The 14,439-nt window shown below is 26.4% G+C and overlaps 1 protein-coding gene across 1 annotated transcript in view; it reads left to right on the top strand.

Moving 5' to 3' along the window:
• The window catches only part of LOC100198219 (uncharacterized), a 60,514-nt gene that overhangs the window by 33,276 nt on the left and 12,799 nt on the right, over positions 1-14,439 (top strand). The window contains exons 4-5 of the mRNA XM_065796275.1: positions 5,092-5,195; positions 14,034-14,115. Of these exons, the coding sequence (XP_065652347.1) occupies positions 5,092-5,195; positions 14,034-14,115 (186 nt within the window). The remainder of the gene's footprint in view (positions 1-5,091; positions 5,196-14,033; positions 14,116-14,439) is intronic.

The raw sequence follows: 14,439 nt of genomic DNA, 5'->3' as shown, positions 1-14,439 counted from the left end.
ATATATATATATATATATATATATATATATATATATATCTATATATACATATATATATATATATATATATATATATATATATATATTTTTTTTTTTTTTTTTTGTTATTTCACCTCCCCAAGGCCCGGAAGGCCACTACAGATGAGGAGGCTACTTAATTGTGGTTATAACCCTCTCTCAACTCTATAACTCCGAAACACGAACCTTGACAAACAAGGCCGCTGCGCGGAGAAACAAGTTGAGCGCGGTACTACCAGGGACCGCGCTCAACTTGTGGTGGGGATCGAACTCGGAACATATATATATGTTAAACATCTTCACTTCCAACAAGACTGCAAGCAACCACTATTAAAATTGGAAGTTACTGGAAGAGAAAGATGAAGTTTATGAAGCAAGATAACAATTAACAGACAACTTAAAAGATTGCAAAATTTATGAATCAGGAAAACAAGATGAAGGAAGCGAATTCCAAAAAACTGATGTCCGAGTAAAAAAACTAGATAAATAAGAATTTTTGGAGCACTCAGGAACAGTCACAGTAAAAATGAGATTTAATCGAATGACAAGTAACATAAAGAATAAATTTTAGTAGATGCCACAAGAGAAGCTAACTTTTTAGAGCAGCGCCCATCATAGTATTTATAGAAAAGAGAAAGAGAAGCTACATTACGAAGATGTGACAATAGTTAAAGGTTGACTGCAAGAGCAAGTCCAACTATGTTAAAAATACATTTTTGCACTTTGTTTAAATGTGCAAGGGCATCACTTGAAGATCTGTTCCAATAATGGCAACAGTATTCCATACAAGAAACGATTTAAGATTTATAGAGATAAAAAATAGAACTCGGAGCAAGAAAGTGGCGATCATGTTAAAGAAAAGCAACCTTGGCAGATGCTAATTTTGCAATGGAATTCTTATATGGTTTCCAAGAAAGATCAGAAGTAGAAGTTAATCCTAGAAGGTGAAAGGTAGATTATTGAGTGCATTACTGTTCATAAATACAGTAAACTCCCGGTTATTCGAACTTCCTAGGGGAATAAGAATTTACTTCAAATAACCGAAATTTTGAATAACTAAAAATTCTCTCTAAAGTAACTTATTTCAAGTTACAATTTTCTTTTAATTTTTATTTTAGGTGCCTTTAAAGTCCAAACAGTCTTGTTACAGAGCACTCTTTTTTTACCAATAGCAGAAAACATGCCCAGAGCTTGTGTTGAACCCTGGGCCGCCTTCTTCTGAGGCAAGCACAACTTTTTAATAAATATAAAGTGTAAAAAGGAAGAAAAACAGAATAAAATGGAATAAGATGCTGCTTAAGTCTTTTACTTTTAAAATAATTTTAATAGTTTTTTTTACAAATTTTTGAAAAAGTGGTCCATTTTCCATAACTTTTTTGTTTTTAGAAAAACAAATTTATTATAATTTTTCGAAAAAATTGTCCATTTTCAATTGCTTTTTTGTTTCAAAAGAATGTTTATCAAACATATTTGATACGAGGCTTAGTGATTGTCAAATTTCTACGACATTTTTGTCAAAAAGAAACCAATATTCAAGTACCTCTATTGCATGTGCAATCTCTGATTAATTTGGCTTTTCAGAAGGCAAATTGTTTGTCACTTCATTTATCTCTTTTTCTACCTGCACAATCGTTGATTAAATTGATCCAGAATTTCACGATCTGTGATAGCAATTGTTTCACTTGTACAGATCTCAAAGTTTACATAGTCATCAACAGCTAATTCTTTATCTAATAAACCACGTGATCTTAGCTTCTTGACATTCTCTTCAAACAATTTGAAGGGATCAACTACACCATTTATATTTGCAATCTGTATTTCCTGCAAGATGCCTGCCTTTCTCAAGCATCCCATAATCTGATAAACATGCTCGTTACTTTAAGAACATTGATCTTTGGGGGCGTTTTACCAGCATCAATATATTTGATATGAAGTCTCACAACATTCGTGCGATAAAACATTTTTACAACTTACAAAATTCGTGCCTTCAATGTACTTGTGACTCCCTGGTTTATTGGTTGAGTTTTGAAGGTTGTGTTAGTAAAAATGTTAATTCAATTCCAATGAGATTGTCAAGACTACAATGAGTTATGCAGTTATCTATGATTAAAGCAGCTTTCCTACCTCTAGAGTTCATCCGGGATTTATTTTTGGACTTCTACTGACAATGTAGGTTTTTGAAACCTTTGAAGCTTTATCAATGAAATCATGGTTTCCAAAACATAACTTTTGTCTCTTTGCTCCAAATTGAGGAGACCCTTAATGATTTTGACTTTTTTTTGCAAAATCTAAAGCTTTCTTCCTAATAACTTGTTTACCAATTAGTATCTTTTGTTAATGTGCGTTCTTAAACCATTTATATACAGCTTTATCAATGAAATCATGGTTTCCGAAACATAACTTTTGTCTCTTTGCTCCAAATTGAGGAGACCCTTAATGATTTTGACTTTTTTTATGCTTAATCCAGTAAGGTAAAGTGTTTTGAGGAACACTATACTTTTCGGCTGCATTATTTTTTTAGATTGACTTTTTTTCCAAATCTTTAAAAACATGATATTTATCCTTGATTGTCAATACTGCTTTCTTTCTCATAGACACCATGTTAAAATTTTCACTGCACTATGTTTAATGTATTCAATTTTTTTTTCATATTTTGATAACATTATTTTTTTATATACATATATTTTGATTACATTTGATAAAGTTATATTTTGAAATGCAATGCAATGGTACCTTCACCTAAATAAATACTTAAAAAACTTTGAAAAAGACTGTGTTTGTCAATTGGAACAAAAAATTACTTCAAACAAATGAAATTTTGAATAATTGCAGGTTCAAATAACTGATTGATATTTGTCTCAGTTTGGTATTGAAAATTCTTGTGGAATGAAAATTGCTTCGAATAAGCGGGAAATTTGAATAAGTGCTAGTTTACACAACTGGGAGTTTGCTGTATAGGAATATCTAGATTGTTGCGATAATGATTAGCTGAAAAAATTGGGTTTTATCTAAGTTAAGGTAAATATATATATAAGCTGATTCTATAATTTTTTTTTTGACAACTGATTTTATTCAGATTGGCTAATGAGTGGTGAAGAGGTCATATTTATATGGAAAATACTTTTGTTTTTTGTTTTTTCTTGTTTGATGTATTTGCACCGATTGTTCCAAGTTATGGTTTTTTGCGATTTTTGACCAAACTCGGGCAAATTTCCAAGCATTAGCGCAAATAGATTCTGATGTCAAATCTAGTTAATTTTTTCAACAAAATTTTTTTTATGTGTTGCTGTATCAAAAAAAAATACTGCACCTTTTAATTTAAGAAATATATATTACCTATTTTTCACTGACTATGACAGATAAATTAACACTAATTGTAAAGTGATTTACTGTTGATCTATCAGGTCATTTCCAGTCATGCTACAAATTTTGCCAAATGAAATTTGAAATCTATATATAATTATTAAAATAATTTAAATTTTTTTTATTAACTTATATATAATTAAAAAGTTTAATTTTTTATATAGTATATAATTAAATACAAACATTACATGATGTGTATATATATATATATATATATATATATATATATATATATATATATATATATATATATATATATTTATATATATATATATATATATATATATATATATATTTATATATATTTATATATATATATATATATATATATATATATTTATATATATATATATATATATATTTATATATATATATATATATATTTATATATATATGTATTATAAATATGTAATGTATAATAATATATATGTGCATATATATGTATATATATATATATATACATACATACATATGCATATATATATATATGTATATATGTATATATATGCACATATATACATATATATATATGATTTGAGTGTAGACATCGTGCATAGGAGTGTATGTTATATTAATAAGAAAACATCAAACAATACGAATTCTCTTAATACATATAATAATTTATTTTGAGAAATTTTCACATGGTTATGGACACCAGCATCATCAGCTCGTAAAATATTACAAAATTTTTTGAATTTTAAAAAACAGTTTAATAAATAAAATTTTAGACAAATATTTAGAAAAGTTGGCTATAGAGTAGTTTTTAAATCAAATCCTAATTTAGGAACAATATTAACATGTAAAAACAAATCTAGATTCCCCCAAAATAGCAAGCCTGGTACATATTTAGTTGAAAGCAATTGCTCAAAAAAATATGTAGGAGAAACAAAATTACAAATTAGAACAAGAATTCAACAACACCAAAAAAGTTTAAATGATGGCAAACATTATCAGTCAGCAATTGCAACACATAGCAAGTTTTGCTCTGAAAAAATAAATTGGGAGAAAACTAAAACTCTTAAAGTTGAAATAAAGAAATTCGACCGTAAAGTACGAGAAGCACTCAAAATACAGAGGCACTAATGTTTCCCATCAAATGGCGAAATAAATCTCGATAATGGGCAATTTGTCAAAACTAACTTTTGGACTCTATTTTTTATATTCTTGCGTAACGAAAAAAGAAGCTATTCAACTGCTGACGTCAGTTAAAAAAAAAAAATTTTATTAAACAAAAAGCTCGAAAAATATTAAAAAAAAATTTTGTAATATTTTTCGAGCTGATGATGCTGGTGTCCATAACCCAGTGAAAATTTCTCAAAATAAGTTATTATTTGCATTAAGAGAATTAGTATTGTTTGATGTTTTATTATTAATATAGCATATATATATATATATAAATATATATATATATATATATATATATATATATATATATATATATATATATATATATATATATATATATATATATATATATATATATATAAATATATATATATATAAATACATATATATATATATAATATATATATATATATATATATATATATATATATATATATATATTATATATATATTATATATATTATATATATGTATAGATTTATGTGTGTGCGTGTGTGTGTGTGTGTGTGTGTGTGTGTGTGTGTGTGTGTGTGTGTGTGTGTGTGTGTGTGTAAGTTTAAAAATATTTTAAAATACTTATTCAAGGTTATGGATTGACAGAGTGTAGTCCTGTAGTGTGTTTGCAAATTGATAAAACAACTCAAAAGTCTGGCTCTTGTGGAAATGTCCTTCCAAATACAGAAGTTAAAGTATGTAAATTTACACATCTGATGTAGCATAGGTACACATAACATATTTAGTATTAAGTGTATATATATATATATATATATATATATATATATATATCATCTCAAATACAAACACTCAGATCACTGGTTCCCTGAGTCTGTAATGTTGTAATTTATTACTTAGAGGTCAATTATAGTAAGTTCTTTTCACATGCTTTAAGTAATTAGTCAATTAGTTTTGAGTCATCATCTGGTGAAATATTTTAAAATAAGTTTAAATATGAATTAAAAAAATTAAAAACTTTGCATTTAATAAATTATATATTTGTGTGATTTTAAATAAATATAAAAAATGCAAAAATATGCGTTAAAGGACTAGACCAAGCTGTCAAGCCCAAGTGAAATAAGGAAAAAATTAGAAAGAAAGGATTAAAAAAATTAAAAATTTATATTGAACAGATGTTCAGAACAAAACAAAGACACTATAATAAAGCGTGTAGTAAAAAGTAATAATGATTATTTAGACACCCCGCATGCAATAGAAATGTAATAAAAACATCTTAATAATAAAAATAAATCTACAGTAAATACAAAAGTTAAACTTACTAAAACAAATATACATATGTATCAATATTTAAAATAAATAAATATAAAATGATAGGAGGTATAAAATAAAGGAAAAACATTATTGCTTTTATGTAATCATAACTTATGTAGTGGTGGTAATAAACTTCTCCTCAGAATTGCATTTATTATTACTGGCGTTTTGATGATGTTCAACACCAATACCTAGCTTATCCCATCAGATAAACATCATCATCATTTATGCTATACCCCGCAATTTACCCCATACTGCATTAAAAAAGGACTTCACTACAAACAGCTAAAATCATAACTTCACCCAAATTTGTAAAGCACTAATTTTTTTGAAGAAATAATATGGATAGTGAGAGATGTGAATTCAATACCAAATAACAAATTTAAAATAAAATTATATATATATATATATATATACATATATATATATATATATATATATATATATATATATATATATATATATATATATATATATATACATATACATACCCATATCCATATACATATACATACACACACACACACACACACACACACACACACACACACACACACACACACACACACACACATATATATGTATATATATATACAGTAGGTATATGACAAAGAAACTTCTTTCAAAATTTTAATTTTCCTGATGTTGCATTTGATGAACTTTTACCAATAGATCACTGTTTTGAGGTTTATTTCATTGGATCACAAAAAACTTCCCGCACCTAGCACCTCACCACTTTTAACTTTTTCGATTTTTCACTTGATTTTGTTCCCATTCATTACTTCATTATGCTTGACTTTGATTTTTAAAACTGTAAATATATAATATTGTATATTGTATAGTTTTTCATATCATTCAAACAATTTTTGTTTATTTGCAGTATTAATTTGCAAGATCTGCTGTTTAGTGCTTCTTTTTGAAAATATGTCCTTAAAAAGTAAAAAGTCAAAATCAGCAGTGGAAGCAGCTGGTGAAATGTGGACACAAAATTTGAAATCAAGCACAAAGCGCTGTCCTAATATACCACATCTAAAACAGGATATGAGCGAAAAAATTGTGTAAAATGTCTTCCATCAGAGATATTGTTGGAAGATTCTTGGGACTCTTTGATGAATTGAAAGGACGACATGATCGACTAACAACAATATCAGAGGAATTGATGAATCTTTGGCAGAAGTTTAATTTTCCTGTTCTTTCCAAACAACAAGTGTCTGCTAATGTTGACAAACTTATCACATCATTTGAGAAACACAGAAAGCGACCAAATGCAGTATTTGAAGAAAATCTTGCTCATCTGTTCGATATATCAAAACTTGTTGGAAATTGGCTTTGTAGTGAGGACAAACAAAGTATAAATTGAATCAGATGGTAGGGTGGGATATATAAACTATGACAGTGGCTCCTATGTCAACAATCCATCCATCAAAAAGGGCCAAAAGCACATCAGAACCCTCAACAAATCAAGCGGTTACCACTTTCCTGCGATAGTGAGGATTCTGAGGAAGGAAGCAGCAGTGGTGACTCGGAGGCAGTTCCAGGAGAATCTCCCAGAAAGCATGCAACACGCCAGTCAACTAAGTCTGCTGCCAATCTAGTGTCTAGTTGCTCTTTGTCAACCAGAAAAACGTCACGGGTGCTTCAAAGTCTGGCTGAGGATGGAGTTTGTGTCCCAACACCATCACAGTCTAGAGTTTGGCGTCAAACAATCAGAGATGCAGAACAAGTTAAGAACCGCCTCATGGAACTGATCTCTGAAGAGAAATTTTCTTTGCATTTTGATGGTAAGAAAATTGACAAGACTGAGTACCAAGTTGTGTGCTTGAAAAATAACAAAAAAAACATTAAAATTTGTCATTTTGGTTTGTGACAGTGGATCCTCTGCAAACATATATAAAGCACTACAGGACCTACTTGATGATTACAATGCATGGAATAGTATTCAGATGATCATCTCTGACACAACAGCTGTAAATACTGGTGGCAAGAATAGAGTTGTAGCCAAGCTTCAGAAAACATTTCGAGACAAGGGATTCAATGAAATGGCAAACATTTCGATGAAAGGGATTCGTATCAAATGGCACAAGCTGCCATCACTGCACAGTGCCAGGTGGAACTCAAGAGGCATTTTTGCGCTTATTGCATTTTTCATTCTTCCAAACTGGCGAGAACAGCTGAGGGTAACTTGCGATTTCATTGCAACTACATGGTCGCGGGCCTGGTTTTCAAACCAGCACTATGCAGAGGCGGCTTCTGAAGACCTGTTGTCAGCAATATCCCAACTTAAGTATTCCAAAGCTGTGAAATTCTTCTCTACCCACTGGAAGAAGGAACCATTAATGCTTGATGTGCCTCGATCCAACATAGTAGCCGAGAGAGCTGTAAAGTTGATGGAGGACATTCGTTCTTCTTGCAGAACAAAAAAATATCTTAACTGTAAATTTATTAATACTAATACACAAATCTGAAAGATTATTAACATCACTACAAATGCTGTAGGATGTGTATTGTATATAAAGCTAACAATAATTAATAGCATTTGGGCCGCTATGTATTGTATGGTTAAATATGAAACTGTCTTAGGTGCGAGAAGTTTTTTCAAGGTATGGTGAAATCAATGTCATTTCTGTGATTTATAGGCAAAAGTTCATCATTTAGAACCCCAGACTAATTGATTTAAAATTTATCATATACATAATATACAGTGCTCGAAGTGGAGAAAAAAAAGTAATGGGATGGCATTCAGTAAATTAAAAATACCATCCCGCCTAATTATTGTTATATATAGAGATTAAGTGGCGGGATGGTTTATACTTTATAAAAAGGTGACAGGATGGCATCCCGCCTCACTTTGAGCAATGTGTGTATATATATATATATATATATATATATATATATATATATATATATATATATATATATATATATATATATATATATATATATATATATATATATGTATATGTATACTTAAATTTTTTTAACAAAATAGAAAACCACAAAATACTCAACTACACTTCCAATGTGATAAATGCTGTATAAAACTTTATAAAAAATTCAACAAGTTACTCAAATTGACACTTATTGAATAAATAAACTCAAGCCGATAAGATATAGAAATTATTAAATTTATAAGATATGAAATTATAAAAACAACAAAATCATACAAAGCTTTAACTTGAGTATAGCAACAATAACAAAAACAGTAAACGAAACCACTACAACATCAAACATCAAAAATAACATGGGGCGGGAAAAAAATCACATATGTATAAAAAATGACAACCTAAAAACTAACATATTTGCATATATATACACACATATGCATACGTATGTATGCATATGTGTGTATATATATGCAAATATGTACCTATACGTATGTATGCATATGTGTGTATATATATGCACATACCAATGGTTGTCGAAGTAAGTATTGCATGTTCCAGTGCAAAAGAGTAAAGTATTAATAGAAACCAGCGTAAAAATTCTCTCCCTTAACCATATCCAGCCAACCCAGCCATATTTCAAATTACCTATAATAGATTTAACATCTATACATAGGATTTATATTTGACTCTTTTGTATATATGTAGAACCAGAAGGTTATATAAATCCTACTGCTTATCACTATACATCTATTAAATATAATATAATTTGTGTGATTAACTATATAATTATATTAATTAATGATTAATATAAATTAAAAAAAACTTTACATGTAATAAATTACATATTTGATTTGTATGAATAAATATAATTAATCTTTATACTGAATAAGTTATTTTTTAAAAAGTTTTAAAATTATTTACCTCAAAATAAATAAAATTTGTATATGTAAATGGTTGCTGAAAACAGATGCTCCTGAATTTAATATTTATATATATATATTTTATATATATATTTATATATACATATTGTTTGACACCCCCAGTGTGTGTGTGTGTGTGTGTGTGTGTGTGTGTGTGTGTGTGTGTGTGTGTGTGTGTGTGTGTGTGTGTGTATTATATATATATATATATATATATATATATATATATATATATATATATATATATATATATATATATATATATATATATATATATATATATATAGATATATAGATATATATATATATATATATATATATATATATATATATATATATATATATATATATATATATATATATATGTATATATATTTATATATATGTATATATATATATATATATATATATACATATATATATATATATATATATATATATATATGTATATATATGTGTGTGTGTGTGTGTATATATATATATATATATATATATATATGCTTTTCTTTTATATATATCTGATTATGCAACTCTCACTGATTATGCAGGAATAATTAAGCTTTAGGCTGCACAGTGGGACAATATGGTGTGTTTTTTTTACCAAAATTATTTTAGTAATTTTTTTTATTAAAATTGTTTTAATTTAATTATACAAACCATAAAAAACAAATATTAAGCTCATATTCAGGTTAAGGTTTCAATCTCATATTTGTATAAGGTTTCAAGCTGAAACCTTACGAATCAATATAAAAAGTATTTTTATTAAAATTACAATTTAAAATTAAGATTTAACTGCGCCCTAGAATGTTGAGTTCTCTCAAATAAAAGTTTGAAAACACCAGGAGGAAATTTTTTTAGTATTGATGAAACAGTTTTTATAAAGGATAAAATAACTGAATCTGATGTGTATACAAGTCTATTTATGACATCTTCAATTGCCTTCATTCTTCAGTTGATGGGTATGATGTTGCTCTATTTTTAAAATTTATTTATTTTAAGCTTCTTGAGCTTTACAAAATAGACCTATAATAGATTTTCAATTACTTCTGCTCTATGAATTAAGATCTTTGAAGACTCTAAGATATGTAAACCCTTATGGAAAACTTCCATAGAAAACCCATGAAGTTTTGATTGATATTTGGAACACTATAAAACATAGGTTTTCCATGATTTGTCTATGTAAAAACCATGATCCATGATTTTCCATGGTAGCCATATATCAAAAGAAATGTGTTATTTTCAAGGTTTCCTCATAGAACCCTTTAAATTTTTGAAACCCCATAGTATTTTAATCAGCGTTATTTAATATATATATTGCAAATTTACAAGCCACCAATAAAATAACTTTATCAAATGTAAGTGCCATATTTCCAGTAATATGCATATGTAATAATCATTGTGTAAAAACATATTCAATAAAAAAATAAAAATTAATAATTTGAAACAAAAATGTTGGAGTTGACAATGACAACAATTTTTTGCCAAAAATATAACAATTTACATGTTAATATAATTAAAAGCAAAAAGTATCATCTTATCGAAACAATAGAGCAACAATATATACTTATGAACACTCAAAAAACTACTGAAAATCTATTGCATATCCCAACTAATTGTTACTTTCTCAATGCAATTTCTAAATAATACTAATGCATTGCCATTCAAGTTATTAACATCAATGTTAACCAACAAAACAGCAAGTTTTGTTGGTTAACATTGATGTTAATAACTTGGATGTAACTAAACTTTGTGCCATCTTCTTCTGTGTAAAGGAAAAGTCCTTCAGCCTAGCTAGATGAATTGATCTTGTTGAATTAATAGTGGAAAGTTTTGTGATTGAAATCATATCAAAATATAACCCAAGTTGTGTTTGAAACTATCACATCTATCTATCAAACTAATCACCCAGATCAACCTAAAAAGTTATAGTAAGACAAATTGTATTACTCTTGTAACTATAAATAGCTCATGATAAGTTTGTTTTAGTTGCTAAAAATATACCAAGCCATAAAAGGATTCAATATATATATATATATATATATATATATATATATATATATATATATATATATATATATATATATATATATATATATATATATATATATATATATATATATATAATGAACTAGAAATAAATAGGCAACCAGACACAATAAGTCTAAGTCATCACATCATCACATTCTGATACAAATTCACAAATATTACGTTTAATACAATTTATTAAGAGATTAAGCAATAGTACTTATAAATGTGCTAAATGTTCTTAAGTAATGATAATATGTTTTCGATGCATCTAGCAAGTTTGGATATATATCAAGTCTATCAGGTTTCATAATTTTCTTTCTCTTTTTTTTAACAACAATAATTGTAGTTCATTTGATCTTAATGAATAACCAAATGAGTAAGCTAATATTGTATTGGCTCAAAAGATTTTAATATTTGACTATATAAGAAAGTACACAATATATATATATATATATATATATATATATATATATATATATATATATATATATATATATATATATATATATATATATATATATATATATATATATGTATGTATGTATATATATACAGTAAATTCCCAGAAACTCCATATGGAACAAGAATGACCAAGGAAATGATTTGTTCTTGCTTTCAAACGACTGTAGAGAACAGTTTGAGATAACAAAAGTTCTATGTATATATGTGTATATAAATATATATATACATACATATATATATATATATATATATATATATACATACATATATATATATATGTATATATATGTATATATATACATATATATATATATATGTATATATACACATATATATGTATATGTATATATATACAATATATATACTATATATATATATATATATATATATTTATATATATATATATATATATATATATATATATATATATATATATATATATATATATATATATATATATATTCAGTAGTGTGCAAAAGTTTAGCAAATACAAATTTTAGGTGGTCTCCTTAAAGCAATAGGTGATGGTAGTGTGAAAAGCCAATTTAGGAATTCGCTTAAGAAAACTTTAGGAATAGGGTTAAACTTTCAATTTAACTTGAATTTTATACCTTAAATAATTTTTTTTCATAAACAAGCTTTTCACATAAGACAGAATTTAGTGAAGACACCCAATCATAATGGTTTACAAAACATCTCAATAATTTAGCATCTGTTGATTTTCTAACCAAAAATGAAAAGACTTTTTATCTTTTAAAGAACTGTTATATATTTTTATTATATAATTAGGTTTTAAATTGTCTGTTAAAATAACATTTTCCGTGTCTTTTTTGATGCTTCTTGTTTCAATTAGTGTATAATAGTTTAATGTTGGTATACTATTTTTTCATAATCAGCAAGCTTTTCCATGTATTTTGCAAGAAAACACTTAACCACGTTGTCGTATTCTTTTTTCTAACAAAAACTTTGGATATATATTTTAAGTAAAGTTAAAGTACATGATTGGGTTTAACTTGATTGATTTATGATTTCAAATTGTAAAATATTATATAGTAAAACATATATAAGTCATAAACATATAAAAAAGTACAGGTAATTTTAATCTCTTATTTTGCGGTTTTTATCTGAAAGTTGTTTGAAATATTATTTCAATATATCAATCATTATGTGCTGTTTTTAATAATAGAAAATAATTTGCATAACTGTAAATAAAACTTTATTAAATAAAACAAAATCAAATAACTACATTTTTATATTCATTTAGTTTTCATTTGTAATAAAGAATTGCATCAAGTGCTGAAAAAAGAAATAAATTATTTTATATTTTTAAAACCTGTAAAATTGCAAAGTCATAAGTGCAAATTAAAATTAAACTTTTTATTGGTCACACTTACAATATTGCTTCAATATTTAGAATTCCCCATCAATATTTAGAATAGTGCATCAATATTTAAAATACTGCATCAATATTTAGAGTACTGCATCAATCTAGAACTCACATTAAACCAAGCAGATAGAGAATATTCAACGTAAAGCTTTGCACTTATTCTTTTACTCAAAGTTATGTCATTTGATAAAAGAATAATTGAATAACAGTTACCTCTAAAGAAAAAAATAGGAGAGGATTTAAATGAACTAAAGATTAATCCATGAAAATCAATCCACTTAGTAAAAGTAGACGACATGATCTTTATAATAAAAAACAACACACTAAAAAGTAAATGAAATTTTTTTTTTTAAACACCATAATTTAATTATAAAATTTTAAACAGTTAGTGTTAGTGATGTGAACATTTTTGAGTATGCAATTTTTCTGATATTATTAGATGTTAAATATTATTATAGAAATATAATATATACTTTTTTATTTGCAGCTAATATTTAAAACTATTATTGTTGTTACTATACCGTAATCATTGTAAACAAAAAGTAGTGAGAATTATTAACATATAGTATTATAATTTAGATAATTGATTTGGTAAGTGGTAATAATTGTGGACCTAATGAAAAAGGTGAAGTTTGGGTAAGAGGTCCTCAAGTTATGAAAGGTTTGTAATCATGTTTGCAATTTGTTTTTGTTTTTGTTTATTGATCTTTTTATACACTAGACTTTTATTTTATCAACTGTAAATTAGTGTACCTTTTGGTTATACAATGGTCTCAGTTATACAATAGTTTTGATCTCAATTATGCAACAGTTTTGATCTCAGTTATACAATAATTTTGATCTCAGTTATACAATAATTTTGATCTCAGTTATACAATAATTTTGATCTCAGTTATGCAATATTACTTTGTTTGTACTGTGTATATATCACTGATTACTATTTGTGATTTTTATTGTGAATTTTATTCATAAAAAAACGAGTTGA

Source organism: Hydra vulgaris, chromosome 04, assembly GCF_038396675.1.
Source record: "Hydra vulgaris chromosome 04, alternate assembly HydraT2T_AEP".
Taxonomy (NCBI): domain Eukaryota; kingdom Metazoa; phylum Cnidaria; class Hydrozoa; order Anthoathecata; family Hydridae; genus Hydra; species Hydra vulgaris.
This window is presented reverse-complemented; position numbering and strand designations above follow the sequence as displayed.